The sequence below is a fragment of the Limanda limanda genome, chromosome 6 (assembly GCF_963576545.1).
Source record: "Limanda limanda chromosome 6, fLimLim1.1, whole genome shotgun sequence".
NCBI classification, from domain to species: Eukaryota; Metazoa; Chordata; class Actinopteri; order Pleuronectiformes; family Pleuronectidae; genus Limanda; species Limanda limanda.
Genome location: NC_083641.1, coordinates 19,958,212 through 19,978,536, shown reverse-complemented (window position 1 = coordinate 19,978,536; position 20,325 = coordinate 19,958,212). Strand labels below are relative to the sequence as shown.

The 20,325-nt window shown below is 41.1% G+C and overlaps 1 protein-coding gene across 1 annotated transcript in view; it reads right to left on the bottom strand.

Annotated features, from left to right (window-relative positions):
* Positions 1–980: 980 nt before the first annotated feature.
* LOC133003833 (neprilysin-like) overlaps positions 981–20,325 on the bottom strand; it is a 28,762-nt gene continuing 9,417 nt past the window's right edge. Inside the window, exons 5-23 of the mRNA XM_061073650.1 lie at positions 12,317–12,397; positions 11,901–11,996; positions 11,691–11,809; positions 11,497–11,565; positions 10,789–10,923; positions 10,096–10,197; positions 9,848–9,984; positions 9,613–9,706; positions 8,483–8,611; positions 5,216–5,314; positions 5,025–5,102; positions 4,704–4,807; positions 4,297–4,355; positions 4,078–4,197; positions 3,506–3,639; positions 3,028–3,093; positions 1,491–1,586; positions 1,181–1,257; positions 981–1,080 (exon numbers count right to left, since the gene is read on the bottom strand). Of these exons, the coding sequence (XP_060929633.1) occupies positions 981–1,080; positions 1,181–1,257; positions 1,491–1,586; positions 3,028–3,093; positions 3,506–3,639; positions 4,078–4,197; positions 4,297–4,355; positions 4,704–4,807; positions 5,025–5,102; positions 5,216–5,314; positions 8,483–8,611; positions 9,613–9,706; positions 9,848–9,984; positions 10,096–10,197; positions 10,789–10,923; positions 11,497–11,565; positions 11,691–11,809; positions 11,901–11,996; positions 12,317–12,397 (1,895 nt within the window). The remainder of the gene's footprint in view (positions 1,081–1,180; positions 1,258–1,490; positions 1,587–3,027; positions 3,094–3,505; positions 3,640–4,077; positions 4,198–4,296; positions 4,356–4,703; positions 4,808–5,024; positions 5,103–5,215; positions 5,315–8,482; positions 8,612–9,612; positions 9,707–9,847; positions 9,985–10,095; positions 10,198–10,788; positions 10,924–11,496; positions 11,566–11,690; positions 11,810–11,900; positions 11,997–12,316; positions 12,398–20,325) is intronic.

Below are 20,325 nucleotides of genomic sequence, written 5' to 3'. Positions count from 1 at the left end.
ACAGTAGGCAGTAATTATTATGACTTGCAAATACTGGAAAATACATAGATACATACATTCATACAGAAACACAAAGGAGGCTCACTGAACATACAGAAAGGGTCTGAAGTCTGTCGATTGTCAGCTCAATGATTTCTAATCAGTTGTCACCTTAAAGAGAAAAAATGCATTTTGGTGTATTTGACGTACTGCAAATGAATAGGAGTCATTATCATTAAATGTATATTCATACTATGTATCATTATAATATTGTGTAATTCATGATCAAGCTTAAGTACTTATCTGTTTATTCATCTAAATCAATTCAGATTTTCTGTAATAATTTACCTTATCTAGTTCGATGTATTAACTACGAGTGCATTGTGTGTCAGTGTGTGTAGATGGAGGCTGAAACCGGCTGAGGTTTTTAGAAAGGCAAACAGTTCAGGCCCACATACAGTACAGTGGTTCAGCCCTGTTACATGTGTATGAGTGTGAGTGGGTGTGCAGCGTATTCATATGCCAGTGGGATTGAGCACATTTGTCTGTCTGCCCCTCTCCTGCCAACTGCTTGCACAGTATTTTGACTGAAACACACACTCTCTCACACGCACACACACACACACACACACACTCATATCCACATTGTCAGACTCAAAAATGATAAGTAAAACCAGATGAAAATGGAGAGAGAAAAGTAAAAACACAAGGAGTGAGTGTTTCCAGTGAGAAGCAGAGTAATTAGGCTGATTGAATGAACTACAGTATCGGAGTCGGAGAGACGGTTCTCCGTGAGGGTTCAGTCCGCTGCTCTCCTTGGAGGAACTGCATTCTGCAGTGTCAGTCCATCAGCCCTGGTCCATCCAGTAAAGAGCGAAGGGGAGCTGCCACTTCCCTGTAGCCCCACACACGAGTGCTCCAGCAGTCAGAGGGGAGAGGTACTGTCGGGCGGATGGGGAAGACCCCATGTGAGAACAGTGCCCATCCCAGAGGTCTGTGGATCACCACACACGGCAGATGTTGTCAGGGACCATTTGGCTGCTCTTGTTGCAGCTGAATGCTTTGGAAAACTCCGGGAAGTTCTGAAGGGAGCCCAGTACCCTGTGACACATGAGAGGATTACATCCAACAAAATGTTAATACCACCGTAATGGGCTTCCTGCCCTTTGGCCCAAGCATAATGCTGTTGATTTTGATTTACCTGAATTTCCCTGGACTGTGTACATCGACTTTGATGGAATTAACAGCCTGTTCTGGTCTGTGTGTCCCACACCACACCTGAAAAAACAGTGATTAAGATCCATCCTAACATTAATTTATCCATCCATCCATCCATCAATTCATCCACCCATTGTAACACACAGTGTTTTACAAAATAAAAACCGTTCATATCCATAAATCATCCATGCACCTGGTCTTTTATTACATCCAGCCATCATCCATCTAATCACAAAATATTCCATTCCAATCCATTTTAAAATCCATGATCTGAGAATCCATCCATCTGTTACCTGAGCAAAGTTTAAGAAGAAGAGTTGATCGTGGGAAAGGTCAATACCGGGCAGTGTTGGCTCCTCTCCGTGCACACTCACATAGTTCTTGTAGGCCTATTGTTTTGACACAGGACAGATTCAATTATTCAATATATCCTTTTAATTTTTTTATGAAAAAAGAAAAAGAAACATCATTTTAACTTGCTTCTGTACTTAACAAATCTCCTAAAAACATTTCTGACTATTCAGCTGTAAGTTTTTATCAAAACAAAGCAATAAACTCAGAATTTTAGATAAACAATTCAGAGAGATGCTTCATAGTACATGACGTGTTAAATATTTGATATGTGCTACATTATTCAAATGTATAAGAATCAAACTTAAATTACATTTTTAAGCACAGACGGATGTTATTGATTGACAACATAATACAATTATTGTAGCTTGACAATTATGAAAGGGCTGAAGGCTAAAAAAATGACAATATGATAATGTTAATGCATTATAAATTAGATTTTAATTCCCGATGAGCATAATGTGTGTTGTAGCTATTAATATCGATGCAGAAGAGGAACATGTGTAAATATCAACAAGCAGCGATACACAAGTTCTTATCCCTTTGTGCTCAGAGGAGGATAGCAGCTCAATCGATATATGAATAAAATCCAAGAGCAGAAATGCGGAGGCTTGTCTCCAAAGCATAAACAACTAATTTTGTGAAATTTGGACCACTTACTGTGGTGTGAGATTGACCTTTGACAGATTTGAAAAAAATATCAACAGCACTTTTGCTGAACCTGCCCCTGAACAGTTTGTATATAAATTGCCTTTTTTTTAAGCATTGGTTGTTATTCCATTTATGAAAACGACACATTTCTGAGGGACACTGCCTTTAAACCTGTTGTAGTATATGGGTTAGGATTCTTATGCAGTTTGGAGATTGTTGAGCTGTACCTGCGTCGTGTACATAATATACATCTGTGTTGTTTTGGAAAGAGTCTGTTCAACCATGAATTATTCGCCATGAATGAAATTTGCCACTGCAGCCTATGTGAAATATATTTTCAGCGTTTAAATGTGCATCTAAATGCTAATTCACGCCAACCTTGTGTTTAGGGTAGGACAAATAATTACATGTCACAATTCCTCTCCAGCCCAAAACCTCTGATATACGGAAGTGCTGACCATTTGTAAGAAAATAAAATCACTGATTGTCTGCAAAAGAGCCAGAGTTGACTATATATATGCATTGCACAGAAATACTATGCTTGTTTTGCTATGAACATGTTTGTCATGTTGCATCACATAAAAATCTGTGAATATCCTTCTGCTGTTCACCTCTGGTCAAAACTGATTTAATTAGTGGCAACACCATGTTCTCCATTGTTGTGTATACAGAAGCTAATGAGCCAGTCTGTGACGTGGCGAAATTACTCGTCTATTCATGTTAGCAAACTGATGACAATAACAAACCTCCAACCAAGCCTCCCCCCCACCACATCTGTAAACCAGCGCTCTTAAACCAAGTTTCTTCCTTTGTTTTCAGGCTCATTACCTGATACGCCTGACGTATCCCTCCATTGTCAGCGATGTTCTCCCCGAGGGTGTTGTTACCATTTAACTAGAGAGGCGACAGAAGGAGAGAGATGACAAAGATTGGCAAGTAGAAAGGACAAACTGTCATTTTTTTGGTACTATGTATTCCAGCAAATCACAAATAATGCTCTTTGGAATCAAGAAATCCTCTCCCCGTTGAATAAAAGAAGAATTGTTCAAAGCAAGAGGACAGAGGAGAAGAGGCAAAGACAGGGAGAGCGATTGATATGTCAACACAAAATATTAAAGACACTTGAAGTCGAGTTGAGATGAGGCTGCAGAACTGGGGGAAACAGAAGATTTTGCTAGTTGGATACGCTGGCAAAGGTAAAAGGACATAAAATAAGACAAAGGCTAGTTTTGGATATTATTTTAGAAAATATTGTCCAGAAAACTCAAAATTTGATAGGAAAGAAGAAAATTCTACCAAGACGTACATTAAGTCCGTTGGCCAGGTCCCAAGAGAAGTTGCCGTACTGATCCACAATGCACTTTGACAGCTCCAGGAACCTCTGAGTGGAGTCTGGTGTCCACCAGTCCTTCAGGTCACCGTCCTTATCATAGTTACGGCCTAAAAAAAACAGGCCAGATGCACGGATATTCAGCTGCTTGGATATGATCAACAAAAAAAACTATTGTGATGTATTTTCAAAGGCCCCAAAAAGCTTTTATCTCGTTCTCTGAGACAGAACTCAAAAGCTGCATGCAACATAAATGACATGTTTCCATTCCATTTCATTAATTTCCATTGTGTGTTTCTGGGCGGATTGCAGTTGTGGATATCAGTATAAAAGAACACTGACATCTAAAAAATTGAACATAATAACTTAAAAATGAGTGCAGTGAAAAGCAATTTGAGGCGGAACACAGCAATGGCACGTCAAAACTTTTTTTCCCCCTCTTTCTTTTTGTCTGAAATGGTACCAGTTACAGAAAAATAAATTATCTAGCGTTATCAGGCAAAACTGCCTCCGGGCGGAAGCGAGAGCAACAATGTGGAAAATCATACCATTGTCATCAAAGCCATGTGTAATCTCATGACCGATTACCATGCCGATGCCGCCGTAGTTGAGAGACTTGGCCTGGCCTTTGCTGAAGAAAGGAGGCTGGAGGATACCTGCAGGGAACACTGACACCAGGGGAAAGAACAAAACACTTTAAGTTGTTTGTCTTTTAAAGTAACTGCACATATGAATGTTTGCAAACCTTTGTGCACGTGTGAATGTACCTATTTGGTTTTTGCTGGATGAGTAGAAGGCGTTGACGACAGCAGCTCCGGTGACCCACCTGAAAAACAGTTCAGCAGTGTGAATTGCGGCATGAAAATTTGATGACATGTATAAAAATTAACACGTGGTTAATAATAACCAGGTTAATATTAGCATTCCTGCTGTGCCTCCGGGAGGATGAACTGTACATGTGAGTAGGAGGGTGTGTGGGAGAGTGTGAATGCACTATGCTACATGCAAGCCTGTGTTTCACACCACAAATACCATTAGTGGATAAGTGATTTATTATAAGTGTATTTAATACTCCACATCGTAGCTTTAGATTACTGCACATCCGAGAAAAAAAAAGCCCTGTTTGTCGAGCATCAGTGTAATTACAAACCCCCCCACCCCCGGGGGATCTTACTCCTCTTTGTTGACTTTGACTCGGAGTTTCCGCAGGCGTTTCTTCTGCACATACTCCAGGTTCTGTAGGATGTTTTCAAAGTACTCCTCTGCGTTGTAGCTCAGCTAACACCAACACAGAGCCAGAGAAACAGGAGGATTAGCTGCGATGAGAGCTATCAACACCCGGTCATATATTCAGCAACAAGCCTCATGAGAGCCAAGAATGCAGCAAGATGTTTTCACGGAACAGAACCGATATGTGGCTACAATGAATGCACATTGTGTTCTCTTACATTAATTTAGCGGAAAAAAGTTAATTGCATTTTTTTAAGACACACACATCTTTGTACTCATTGTTCAGGTATTTGTCATCCATGATGTTGTCGGAGTAGCCGATCCGCTCCCGAATGGCTCGGGCCTGCAGACAGAGGGAGAGAAGATTTGATAAACAAACTCTTCAATCCACACAAATCCAAAAGAACAAAATGTGAAGCACCACAATAACATCAGAGAGATAATTATAACGAATACCTTCTCCTCCGCTGCTTTCTTAGTCTCTGCATCCATCCAGGTCAGGTCATCGAGGTTACTGATGAACACTTCCCGAATGTCTCTGATCATCTCTTCCATCTGATTCCCCCCCACACACAGACACACACACAAAGAGAGCGAGAGAGAGAGACAACAATCAGAAACATGTCACTAATGTGTAACAACAAAAAGTGTAGAAAGAACACAAAGCCTCAAACTGTCAGTCAGTACAAATTGTCCATTGTGTGGGAGTTTTTTTCATCTTCTTTTTTCATAAGGTCTGTGGAGAGGATCCAGTGAAAAACACAATAAAACAGTCTTGCAACATGCTGTGCAACAAAGTCATGAAAATATAATTCCCTGAAGTAGGCCTCCTGTTTACACAGTCACACATAAACGCATGATGGACTCTATGTTCCCCTCCCTCTGTCTGGAGGGCCACGACCTTGGGTATTAAAGTGATTGATTCTTGTCACTGATATGCTATTAAGAATATGTATTCCTATAAAAGGAACAAGGTAATGACAAGTAGAAATACTTCATTATTAAAAAAAATATATAGGATTAGAAATATTAACAAAAGTCTCCTCTTCTTGCATTAGAATTCTCCTCACTAGATGTCTGCTATACCGTCTGAAATTTTGTAGATTTATAGTTAATATTGCTACTGACATATTTTTGAATATTTTCATTTACTCAAAGAAGCATCTGGTAGTTTTAAATTGGGTTTTCTGTTGCTAAAATAACCCTTTGCCATATGAATCTAGATGCTGGAATATGTTCTTCAGTATAATTTTATATTAAACAAACAAGTTTTTATATTCTTACAAAATAAATGAATGTTTAAAACTGAACAAACATTTCTCTGTCAACAATTTGTCTTCACAAAATATATTGACAGAACTACGATATTTTATTTTTCTTAACAAATTCGCTCAGCAAGGTGCTCCACATCAAAAGGGTGTTTTTTGGGGGGTTGTGAACCTGCAGTGTAAAGTTAATGTTTCTGTAATGTATTGCTCTCCAGTTTAAAAGAATGTGCAAGCGCACAGTGGGACAGACTGACTGACGCCACCAGGGTGTCACAATGCTGTGCAAGCCGTGTCTCGTACCAGGATCTCTGCACTATTTTATGTCCATAAACATAATGAGATTTTGAATAATTCCGGAATAAAGTTTGTGAACCTATAAAAGAATGAAGGCAGAGGAGGAGAGGGGAGAATTAAAACAATTGCATTGACAGTGGAGGTCAACCAACCAGATTCCTCAAAGCAGCTCACTGAGACCACAGTGAGCTGAGGGAGGCATTCCAGTGTCTTATCACATCAGCAGACCCCTCAATAACACACTGCACGACCACTAGGACAACACGCTGTGGTTCGCCACAAACCATAAACCAGGAACATAATATTGAGGCTCTTCCTGAAAACCTTTTATCATTCAACTTGTGTGTGTGTGTGTGTGTGTGGCAGCTGGTCTGTTTATGGAATCCCATAATACAATGGTTGAATGCTGGGGTCACTAAATACGCATGCATCATAATAGTATTATGATGGGCATTGATCCACTGCTATTCAATTTGATTTAATTTACTCAGTCTCCAAACACTAAACAAAGTGATGTTCATTTCAAATCAGTGACTGGATTATATTCAGTCATTTTAAAATAGTACATCAGGTAGACCCTTTCCTCTGCACTCTTTGTAACGATGAATTAGTAACTTACTCCTCGATGGGCTGTTTATAATCATTAAATGCACATAAACATCTTGTGTAACTAATCATGAACTGCAGGGGACTATACATGTGTCAGCTTGAAACCTTAATTTGGTAATAAGTTGTGTCGGTTATGTTTGTACTTTTCCCTTTACGGAAATTAAATAAATACAAAAATAACAGGTGGATCCAAAGAGATACACCATACTTTATAAACTGATCATTATTGTGTGTGTGAAATCTGTATCAGTGAATTAACCAGTTCTCATATTTTTCAGTTAAATGTCATGAAAATGGCCCAATTTTGCCTCTTAAGTCTCGAGCGGAGAGAAGTTTAACATATCTTGAAATGGAAAAGGTCATTTACACCATGTTTTTAGTTTAAATGTCTGCTGATATGTTCCAAAGAGCTGCATTCAGGGGCCGTCGGAAATGCTAACGTCAGCGAGCTAAGCCACTTCTGTTGAACTTTTATGCTTAAAACTTGGTGTAAATAACCTTGTTTGGAGTCTAATATGAATGTCTGGGCTTCCCGATACTTGGAAGACACCCGACGAAAGGTATGGAGGCATGTTATGTTTTTTCTGTTTCATCACGTCTGAAGAGAGGTCACTAATCAGCTAGGGGTGAGTAGATAATGAGTGAATTTTCATTTCTTGGTGAACTATCCCTTGAACGTCAGTATTTCCATTTCATTCTATGTTATGTTAACTATATGTATGGCCATGTATTTGGGGAGAGGAGTGTTCATATATATTCTTGCAGGATAAAAAGAGTTGTGTGTTGTTTTTCACAACCTCAAGCACTCATACCAACACATTTGCAACGGCTGCAAAGTGAGATCCACACGCAGGATTGGGCAAAGGTACAGGAAATGACAGAGATTAACAGTGTGTGAAATACTCGTCCGTTATGACTGATGTACACATTCTCACGCACACAATCTGACTCGTGTGCACGTGGCCATGTGCCAAAGCACACACACGCGCGCACACACACACACACACACATACACACACAAACACACACACACACACACACACACACACACACACACACACACACACACACACACACACACACACACACACACACACACACACACACAAGCACAGCAATGAGTGTGGGTGGTGTGGGCATGACAACTAGGATACCTTGTTCAGCTGCTTTCAATGGGTGCAAGCAAAAATAAATACATTACTGTGGTGGAGACACAAAACACAAGGGTGATAAAAACATAGGTGAGTAAGAGACATAAATAAAACCCAGTGGGATGTGCCTGAAACACATGTTCTCAAACAGAATGTCTGAATAATTGAATTAATAAACACTGCTACACTGATTTTGTGAAAACTCCTTCCCTGCAGATTCATTCTCAGTACCAGGTCCATTTTCAATCAGACAACATGTACAGTATAATAAGATTCATGTTTTATGTTTTTTAACAGAATGTATTCTCCCTAATGAAGGAATTCCCCTTGATGATAATGTTAACCGCTTTCAACGCAACATTAAATTTGATATTTTAAAGAATAATCCGACATCTACTGACCAGTTCTTTGCTCTTTTCTGAGAAAGCCTCCTGCACATAAAGTCGCCCGACAGCGTTGTCCATGTTGTTGTTGACGTAGAGAGCACACTGTCGCCACACGGCTGCCTCTGACGTCGTGCCAGACAGAGCCTGCAGAGAAAGTAACGAGGCACAGATCAATTAGAGATGCAGGATCGACTGCTCAGCACATTGTTTAAAGAGGCTCGTGGCATTTCTTAATATTTGCCCCTTCATTATGCATTACCATTACATTCAGGAATATACAGTAAGAAACAGGGCAGAACGGAAAATATCACCATAGAGACAATAGAAATATGGAAGAAGAATATCCCAACCGTTGGATGGATTGGCGTCGACTTAATTGCTCATTCATAGTCCCCAGAGGGTGAATCCTACACATTTTATTGATACCTTGATACCTCCAATCTGATGAAGTTGACATTGTTAACTCACCAGGGAGGTTATTGATTGTCTGTCAGCAACGAACATAACTATATAACATGGTGACATTGGGAATTAGCCGAGGCAGAGTTAGTCAGCTAGTTAGCAAATGTTGATGTGCCAACTTTTGCATTGAGCTCACACAGAACCACTTGCTGTATAGACTTTGTAAATGTCTCACTCTATACCTTGGTCACAACTTTCTGATAACCACACGTAAAATCCATCCATCAATCTATACTGCTTATCCTTTGAGGGTCAAGAGGGGAGCTGGAACCAATCCCAGCTGACATTGGGCGAGAGGCCGGATACAGCCTGGACAGGTCGACAGCATACTGAGATAATCATTCACATGCATATTCACGCTTATAATCAATGTAGAGTCTCCACTTTCAAACTAAATGCTTTCAAAATGTGGGAGGACATACTACCCAGAGAAAACCCACGTAGACACAGGGAGATCATGCAAACTTTACACAAGAAGAACCGGGCCAAACTTCCTCAAATGTTCTTGCTGTTTCTCTAAATGTTTATGTGAAAATTCCTGCGAGTGTCCATTGTTTTTCCAACCACCCCTCCCACGTCCATATGACCAAAGCCTCGAGAGAATGACTGAAACCAATTCGGTACTGGGTTGTGTTTCATTTGAAGTGGGTTCTGAAAACAATACATGCATCCTGGTGCTGTACCTTGCGGAAGGCTTTCCTTGTGTCCCTGTAACTTCTGCTCAGGCCCACCACCATGTTCATAGCGAAGCGCCACACCATGTAGTTCTGAAGATCCCTGTGAGGAGAGAAAAGAAAGTCTCTTCGTCACATGGTATAATAGCTACTGCTGTTTACATTGCATTCTTTGAGTTCCCACCACTAACTGCCTCACATACCACACAAACACAACCAAGAACTCGTACAAAAACACACACACCTCTTGTTATATCTGGCCAAGACAAGGTTGAGTCTTCTGTAATAGTTTGGTGAGTAGTTTATGATCTTCTCGGTATCGGGAACGCTGATGTTGACCGTATCCATTATCTTAGCCGTGAAGTAACTCCAGTCAAATACCTTCAGGATGAGTCCGAAAGCACAAAGAACGAGACGGGAAAAAAACATTATGGAGAGGAAAACAGGGGAAAAGAAATAAGAAATTTGGACAGAGAAAGAGTTTATCTTAACCTGTGAATCAACCTCAAGGGTGAAGTTGGCATTTAGATCGCCCAGGTTCATCTTGTTGTACAGCAACACTGGGTTGTTCCGGTCCTCTGGAGTATCAGTCGACTTCGAGAGGGCAAGACAGAGAGGTTGAAAATCAAGAATGTTGTCACCACACACCACGCTCCCCGTTTCCTGACACATGTGTGCACATGCATTGCAGGTCCAGCAGCAGAAAACATATTTAGGGTCTCAGGAGGCTTCAGGTCTTTAAATGTCAGAGCTCCAACGCTAAAACTGCCTTGTAAAAGCCAGCACAAGAGGCGAGGAAGTGGAGCATGGCAGTCAGCAGAACAGAGCGGTGCAGGATGACAAATGCAGACCGTGGAAGCCTGTTGATATCTGAACAAAGTTGTTGTGTAAGGATCAGGCTAGTTAACAGCTTGTTTTACACAGCGGCTGCTCCAGAGTGCCGCCACATACAGGCAGAGAACACACTGCTTTGAGCTAGAAAGTAGGAGCGGAAGGTCATACTGTCACATGTGGTTTGCTCACAAATTCCTGCTGTTGTGTGAAGCTGAGACAGAAAATAAGGTATGCAGTGCTGCGGGAAAACAAGGTCACCTTCCACCGTCTTCTCAGAGAACAAAGATCGCGCTTTGTCAGACGCGGGGAAAGCTAGTTAGTCAAAGGTTGAACTCAAAACTGCACACTCACGTTTGCGATGTCTCTCTCCAGGTCTATGACCCGCGTCACCTCCTCTCTGATGCTGGTTTCGTTGATGGCGAGATGCCGGTCGGTGCGGATCAGCTTCACCAGGTCAATCATGAACTGCTCATAGGCCCGACATGCCTGCCAAAGACAAACTCTTTCATTACCCTCGAATCATGCCTTTATTTCAACAGGAAGGAATTTGAATTTGGTTTGAATATAGCCACTGACCAAAAAACCGGAGGTGAAGGCTTGCACTTGTGCACAGATACGCACACATACACTCAGCCCGCCGCGAGCCGAGTGCAGTCAAGTGCTGCTTTCTGCATATCAATCAAGAGTCCGTGGTGAACTTTCAAATAAAATCAGGGCAGGGGATGTCTGCTCCAATCACACACATCTGGTCTGGATTCAGACCCAATCAAACCTCTTCTGTTTCGTCTCACTGATTTTTGATCATCACTTACGGCCTCGTTTCATTCAGCGTGTACAGGCATGCTCACAAATGCGAGTAGGCATATGAATAAACAGACAATTAATTCGAGCGCTAAACAAATGCCCTCATCATTTCTTGGGCGTCTGGTTTCCCCAAAACAAACTCAAGGGGACATGGAACCCAGGCTCAGTAGCACTGGTCCAAATGAGCACATGGATCTATTTACATTATCGCAAATTAGTGTGTGTGTGTGTGCACGTGTGTATATTTTAACTTGCCTCCGCATAGGGTCCCGTACAGGTGTAGTAATCTCTGGACAAGAGCCCGAGACTTGTCTGCTGGTCGAACTAGGAAAGCAGAGGACAAGATCCATTTATTTACATAAGCTGGAGGAGCTGCATGGATACGATAGAAGAGTGAGATACACAGAAAGAAAGAGATGAGGGATTTCTAGCTACATTTTCACACCTACATGAATGATGTGGGAACTGGAGTCCCTGTCATCGGTGCCGACGAAAAAGTTAACCAAGAGTTGAGTTCCATATTTCTCGTTCAGTTTGGCGATGACGTCTTCCATCCTCCATGTTTTACCTGAAGAACAGAGTGGGAGGAAGGAGTGAGAAAGCAAGAAACACCTGTCGCTGACATATGTTACGTGTGACAGTGGGAAACAATACTCTACCGTGGTTGGTTTCCCAGTTGTCCACAGCCATGGGCCACTCAAACACATCAGGCAGCATGTCGAGCAATGGGCTGCCTCCTCTCAGCTCAATCAAACCTGAAAGATTAAAATTAAAGGTTGTATTATATTTATCATTCAGTGTAATGTATCTACACAAATTTGAGCACATTAGCGATGGTGCTTACTTTGCATCCCATAATCCTGTAAATCTAATTAATTAAGCCATTACGATATTACATTTATTCATTTAGCTCTTGACACTTTTAACCCTAACGGTTTATAATACATTTAGTTTGACAATAAAATATAGCATATAATAAAACGTTAGAGCTTTCAAACGTCAAAGCAAAATGTTCCGTTTCGGACGACCAGAATTTAACGGTAACTGTCTTTATTACTCATGGCTGCTGACTCACTCTCATTAGTGCAGGACTTGTAAAGAGTCTTCGCCTTGACGAGAGCGACGGCTTCGCCTTCCACTGTTTTTTCAAGGACACCTACAAAGAGAGAAAAGAAACAAGGCGGGTGTGAGGGAGAGAACCAGACAGAGACATAAGGATAAAGGTGTATGGGGGTGTATGAATGCGTTAATTCGGACAGAGGGATTAAGTGTGAGAGAAGGGGTGTAAATATCCTCAGGTACAATGCGGAATGTCCTGTATTCCGGATGCGATCCAGCTGTTGTCCAGATGCGTTTAATCGTTTTAATTAAAGGGTGTCGTCTGTCGCTCTGTCACACAGCACCAGGAAAAATAAAGTCTTTGAACCAAAGCAATTCAAAGAGACCGGGGACAAAACAGACAACAGCGAAATTATTCAAAGGGGAGGAAGGAAAACACGTTATATGAATATATCTCAAGGGAATGTGTCTGAAACTGTGAAACAAAACAAAACACAAACAATTTGTTTGAAGCTGATGGGAAACAAATGTCAGTTCATCTTAATTAAATGTTTTTCATTAGAAGCTGCCTGAAAAATTAATACAATGACAAAAAGGACAATATTTAGACGGAATGAAATGCTTATTATAGTTTTTTTCAGAAAACAACTAAAGACTTAATTTTGATATTTTCTTAATAAACACGCATTGTGTTTTCACTACTCAGGCGATTCTGCCACAGGTTCACGTCCAACTTTGAGAACATCACACTCCAACATTTGCATTGATTAGAGCTAGCACAGCGAACCACTAAAACAATCACTGGCACAGTGCACGGCCAAACTTAGCTCCGAATGACTGATTAAAAAATGTGATTAAACAAACAAGTTATAGCAGCGGTGCAATTAATCATTCCATCGGGTGATTGAAATTATTTGGGTCGTTTGTTGTAGAGGTCAGCGCTGTCATATAAACACAAATTAGTGGATATGCAGTTCATGTATTACACAATTACAACTGTAAATTGGCTGCTCAGCAGTAGCCAGGGGTGAGGCTGCTGACCTCAGAACAGGGAAGGCATAGGTGGAAGTAAGTCAAGGAACAGCGGAGCTTGAGGTGCGGCAATTAAAGACCATTTGAAAACAAGAGGGATAACCATCGTTCGTTTTACTGCCTACATTTACAGCCTCTTCAACACCTGTTGTGTGCATATGGATGCCAGTTAACGCGGCCTCGGGCTAGATGGTGATTGTAGGTGGACAGCTAATCAAAATGAGTTATATGTGTAGGGGTGTAAACTTGCCGCAACTGAGGGGGAAGCTAGTGGGACCAACAACACACTTTTACCGCCCTGCTTCGAGGCACCAAGTTGTATATTATAGTTTTAAAGTTTGACCATCCCTTCAGGATCTACTGCTGGGTTTCAGCTTGACCACACGTGAGAGAGAGTTTACGTAAATGCTCAAATTGTCATGGCTGCTTTTAAAAAATTGGGTTACTTCTCAACAGGTATCTCAAGCTTTACTTGAATTTACAATATCAATTTGAAATCATCATTTTATAATGCATATGCATCTATTCTGGAGACAGCCGGAGCTGGAGAAATTATGTTTTCGGATTCTCGGTCCGTCTCACTCTCGAGAGTTGATTTAAATTTGGCAGAAGCGCTCACTTGGACTCAAAGATCCATTTATTCCTGAAATACCTCTGGCACGTGCCAAGTAACAGCTATAATGTCTTAGTACACAACTTAATTCATGTCTACAACATTTTCTGTTAATGTAGCGAAAAGATAGATTTTGACCTATAAGTGTTAGTTACATTACATTATCAATAGTGATAGTGATAAATAATTAAAGGACACAAATGTGATGTGAGTAAACATAGATGTGACCTTTGACAGTAATTTTTATGCTCGTCAAATATCACTATTCAAAGTGACCCACAGGTTCCCAATGGAAATCAAAGAGTAAAGAAAGCAGAGAAGGTTCTAAAACCAAGAGGAAAAAACTTTTATTTCACTACATCTGGCATAAATATTCACTTAGGCTCAATTCCAGGTTTTATTATGATTAATAGAGAGCTAGTTACAACCCCCGGTTTTACTTATATTACTGACTGACATAAAGACTATTTCCATGATCATTCAGCACACACATCACTTTAAAAAATTTAAGTGAGAAACCTGGATGTAATGAGCATGAAGCAACATTACACCGAGTTACTTAATTAAGAGACAAAAACAAATAAAGAAATAATCTAAACCTTACGGACAAAACCTTGACAGAAACATGTGCCGCCAAGAAATGTTTTGAGGAATGACCTGATGACGTCCAAGGTTCCTAAAACCCTCCGTCCAATTTTTGATGAGTCAAGGCCACTTGTCCAAATATCCCCTCGGGTAGTATTCCAAACTGAAACAGCTGCGTCTCCTCACTTGTGAGTGGTTAAGGATTGTCTTCTTCAGAGCGGCATGCGAGACCAATCAGTCGTTGTATCATGTTAGACTTTATTTAATCTACCTTAGTTCCCAGTAACCACAGCATGGATGGAATTTTAGAAACTCATGACATCTAACCAAAATTCTGTTTACTGCCGGGCTGCTCCGACAGTGTTGATGCGACAGTGTACCTGTGTACCCAGCACAGCCCATGTAAATAAACTAGAATGGTACTGAATAGAGTAAATACCTCTGTCAAGGCCCAACAGACCCAATAAAATTCAAAACCAGCCTTATAGCTATGGCTACGTTATGTTTCCCAGCTTCACCTTGGTAGTTCCAGGTTTCTAACTCTTTTTGTTGCCATACAGTGGCTGAAAAATGCCTGCACCCCATGAAACTGCATTTATAAATCCCACATACTCATATATATTATTCAGATTTTTGTATTTTTTTATGAAGAATCTGAAAGGTCAGTGAGAATATTGAAAAACACCTTCATCTTAATGTTGGAGACAGTGAGGGAAATTCTTGGATCTGGCCCCTGATCTGGATCCGCACCAAACTTTAATGGGTTCTACCTGGGGCCATGTGCTTCCCCTCTACAAAACTTAATGGAAATGGATGAGAACATGTCAGGTGATCCTGCGAACAGACAAACAAACAAACAAACACAGAGGAAACTTCCTTAGCAGAGCCTATTTACCATTGTTGACTGGATGACTGCATCTTACACAGTTAAATAGGTAATTTGAATAACACATCATCTTTTTTCCGTTGATCTTTTGCACTTTGCACTAATTAACTACAAAGACCTCACAGGTCTGACTCTCGCTCACTCAAATCCAGTTTACTGCAGGTCAGAAGCATGCTGGTGCACCAGCAGGAGGCAGAGGACTATTTTTAAAGACATTTTTTCCAAAGGGCATCTACACTTCAGGATTGGGGGCTCAAATCCGGACGGAGCCATTTCAGCAACTTAGTTTGCAGCTATGATGATTTACAGCACACAGTTGTTTAAGTAGGGTAGAGATTTGGAGGGGCCCTAATGTGATCCCCAGGAATCCATGAGGCCTTGGCTCTGTGCCTCCATACTAACCGGCCCACGAAAAATAAAACAATATTGTACAACAAAAGAGCACAAACATATATTTAATTTGGTGTAAGATGCCTTATAATTTATTTGAGGCTTTTTATATCCGGCTGTTATCGATTTGTAAGGAGGTTATATTTCCATCTGTGTGTGTTTGTGCATTTACAGGATTCTGTAAAATCTACTGGGTGGAAAACCATGAAACTTGGTGGACGGATGCATTATTGGTCACAGAAGAACCCAGTGAATTTGTGGGGACACAGATCCAGGGGTGATTCATTTTTTTCCTTCTTTTCACTCTCTTAAACACTGCAAGTTGGAATGGTGGATAACCCCGAGGAAAAATGAATGGATCTTTGGATTGGGACTGTTGGGCCTCACTGGAGGTACAAGCTCTACTGAGTGCCAGTCGAGCTCTGATTTATCATTTTATCTGATTTGGGTTCAACATTGTTGAAAATCTAGGCAAGAGTGTTTTTTCCAAAAGCCAGTGGATACATGAGGTGTCCAAGTGTTTTTATAATACTGCATCATGAATAATGAATGATGTAAAACTCTTAGAAGAAGTAAGTGCCTGTAATAAACTTCCTGCACATGCAAAATGTATGAAAATGCTTGACCTCCTAATTGCTATTAGTATTGTTTATGGTAATTCAGCAGAAAGGCAAAATGGACATGAACTTTATAAATTTTACATGCTAAAAGCGTCTGTGCTTAATAATCGAGGTGCGGTCATATTCAATCACATATTAGTGCATTTGCATGTATATGGAAGGTGTATGAATCCATTCGTATATCTTTAAAATTGTGGTTTTCTCGCCCACAAGCCAGAGCTGTCATTGCACAAAATAATAGTGAAGTTGTGAAATAAGAAAAAGTAACTTGAGTATTTGTTTTTTATTAGTATTTTAGGTATTTCTAAGGTACTTCTAGAGTTTCGGGATTTTTCTAATGTTTTATTTATCATCAGTATAAGATATCTTCGCTTTTTACAATGTGCCCCTTCTTGCAAAGCCGCCACTTGTTGACTTCTGCCAAGTCAAGTATAGTCAAGCTGGGCAAACAATGTGTGCTTCGGTGGAACGAGTGTATCTGTGACTGCATCGATTGCTCAAGCTCCCTCTGTCTTTTCAGAATACAAAAAAAAAAGAAAAATAGGATTAAGACGGGTTTGCATAAGGCTTTTTATGATTGGCGGACTAACCAAGAGATAAAGACAAACATGTCTAAACCAGCATGCCTGAAAGGAACCCTGCCTATTTTGCAATGCGATTTGATAAAATTAAAGTATTCCACAACAAAACCTGAACTGAAGCACAACAGTTGGGTTACAATCAGATGTCAGTGAAATGATGGGCTATAAATATCATTACCAATTAAAAGGAACCTGTTCAAGGGGTTATCATATTCTCATGACTTTTAGTTTTGACAAGCTATAACACATGCGAACAGTTGCTTCAGTGCTGCCTGTCAGATAGTTATCGCTAATAAATCTTAGATTCGGGATCATCATTTAAACACCAGCACGTCTCGATGCAACTTCACGATCGATTCCAGGAAGCGGACGGATCTTCAATTACGCAGCGAACTGACAGGAAACTCTGCCAAGTCCACACATCACTCGTGTCTCTTTGAAAATTAGATTTTTCCTTCTTTTTTTTTTCTTCCCATTCTTCGTAATTATGTGGACTTAGTGACAGACAGGGGATAAAGCAGTTCCCCCTTTTCTGACAAGGTTTATCCCTTTCTGTAATCTCTTATTTCATGTAATGTCATATCAGATCAACATGTCTGGAATACACCTCGTCTGTTATTGCATTATTTATTGGACAACCAACTCTACTGTCCTTTAGTCTAATAGTCTAAATTGAATGCATTATTCAAGCCATATCTTTTTAGATTAATCAGATTTCTCCGTTATTTCTCTCTCTTTATTTTTTACCACTTATTTTACTCCTTATACGACTGCATGTCACGTCAGCCTTTTCCCTCCCTTTCATTTTTGTAATCCCTCCATTTTCTCATTTCCATGTGAGCACTATTTATGTCCTCATTTAATCTTAATGAAGTCCTGCGACAGGGACACTTTGCAGGGCACTTCCTGCAAAAGGGCACAGATCATGTGTGTGTGATTGGATTACCGACTGCCTGGTGCTAATGTTTAACCACAGCAAAAAGCTTACCTCCTCGCTCACTCTCTCTCACATGCACACACACACAAACACACAGACACACACTCGCCCTCTCTTCTCTCGCTCCCTGTCGCCCCATGGGTGTGTGTGTGTGTGTTTAGATTTATTTTAGAATGGATTTTGTGCCACCTGTTTGTTTGAGACATCATGTCAATTTGAACCGAACCTCTCAGCGTGACACACAATCAGAATTTTGAGTTTCTCCGCAGTGACATTTTACCCTCGACTTCCTCTAATGCCACAAAACATCGCAGCGTTTTATTCCAGCGTTTTGCTTCCACTTTATCATTATGAAGTCTATATTAAGTGTATTTTATGAGCGGAGGCTGAGAACATAATTAAAAACTGAAATGAGTTGACGCAGTTTGATGGTGATGAGTCTCATTCATTCTCTTTTTGTGGTGTGAAACCATGACATGGAGTTTTGCTACGACTCTTTTCCACATCTCTACTTCTCCAGAGCAATGGCTGCAAAGGCCCATGGGTATCTCACAGCCATCTGCTAGACCAAACCAGCAGACAAATACCACAATTTATTGCATTTCTGAGAAACGTAAATAACTGCAATAAATGTTACCCTTGTATCATTAAGTTGTCTATGAGACTCCAGTGCTGCTATGGTGAGAAACCTGAGTATTATTTTTTAAAGAAAACTTGAAAAATGAAGGAATTTACAGGGTGGAAAAACAATTCCAGACCCAGGTGGCTCTTCCCGCTACACAGGTATGGCCATAAATTAACATTGTGGTTTGGTGAGAAGAGCTCAACTGTGTCTTTTTAAATGTACAGGCAGCACATGTACAATATTCTCCAAACAAGTAGAAAAACATTGATTTTAAAGAGCTTCTTATTATTTCCCTGCCGTCTACCCCCTGAACCAGCTCTGTCTTTCCCTCAGTGCCATGTTGTCAGTCAGAGTAATGGCCCTTGGACAATCTCACAGTATAAAAAAGGTCCCAGAGCTGTGTTGCAGGAAGGCTGTGAGCAGGGGGGGTGATGGTCAAAACCCCTTTATCCTAGCTAGCAAAAACATATTCAATTCTGCATTTGTATTCATTTGTATTTGTGTTGGACAAGAATCGCTGCATTAATATTCACATAAATTTGCTTGGACACCAAACTCTGATATCTGTATTTGATACGTTTATGAGAAATACAATATTAAAGGGTGTTGTGCAATGGTTCTGAAGGGAATTCTGATATCAGGGATTTCATGTGAACAACCATTTGTTTCAAAAGTCCTCTCGTGGTCATTTGTGTTTGACTTGAGTTCTGTTTTCCATTATTTCTTTCTCAGAAAATCACAGACATTCAGTCCCGTTTGTCCCAGGGCGTCCACAAACATCTCACATCGGAACGCCTCTGACATCACAGCTATCTCACAAATGTGCCCCAGCGATCATGGTGATGCCAACATTTCTACAAGTAAATAAAACAAGCTGCTCGGTGTGTTGAACGCCTCAGGCTAAAAGAATCCACAAAGTGAGATTTCGCCCCGTCCTGGAGGCATGCGAGAAGTCAAATGCACGTACTCAGGCACGGACGGATGTACACAGGACTTGGGGATGACTACCACATGCTGTTTCACATTTCCTGTCCGATCCTCAAACGCTTCCCTCTCGATGTACCATCCTCCTCTGGCTCCAGGGCTCCTCCTCACTTCACCTCAGGAAAACCCTTGGCTCCTGTGTATCTCACCGCCCACCAGCCATCGCTCTCCCCATATTTTTCCCGATTGATTCCTTCCTTTCATCACCTCCTACCTGTTGCACTCCTCCTCTCCCTAACGCAAACTAGTTAGTAATTAAAAAGCTCACGGCCAATTGGGCTGATTTTTGCACAGTATGCCACACCTGAATGGGGGGGGGGGGGGGGGAGAGACAAACTTGCACGGGCTAGTACAAACACTTTTGTGCACACGGCTCTGGTCACAACTTAGGGTTTGGATTCCTCATTATGGAACTTGGCCATTTTAACAGCCTTTTTACAGCAGCGGAGAACAGTCCGAGGCATTTACAAGCCATCACAAATCTGCACAGATATTCTCACACGAACGCAGACACGCAGGCCCTTTTTTTTATTACTGTCATGCGGCCTAGAGCGCCGCAGTGTCCAGGTGTTTCCAGGCCCCTGCAGCTGTTGACAGGAAAAGGATCCGTCCATCAGCGGGCGGTGGTATCCGAGAAGGCGGCAGCAGCCAGCCGCAGGATCAGAGGTCGCGTGTTTGATGTCACTACCAGAGTAGAGGTCACATCTCAGTTGAGGTCACGCAGCGCCGAGGCCTTCACCGTGTCGTGCCTCGGTCATTATAAGATTTTAAC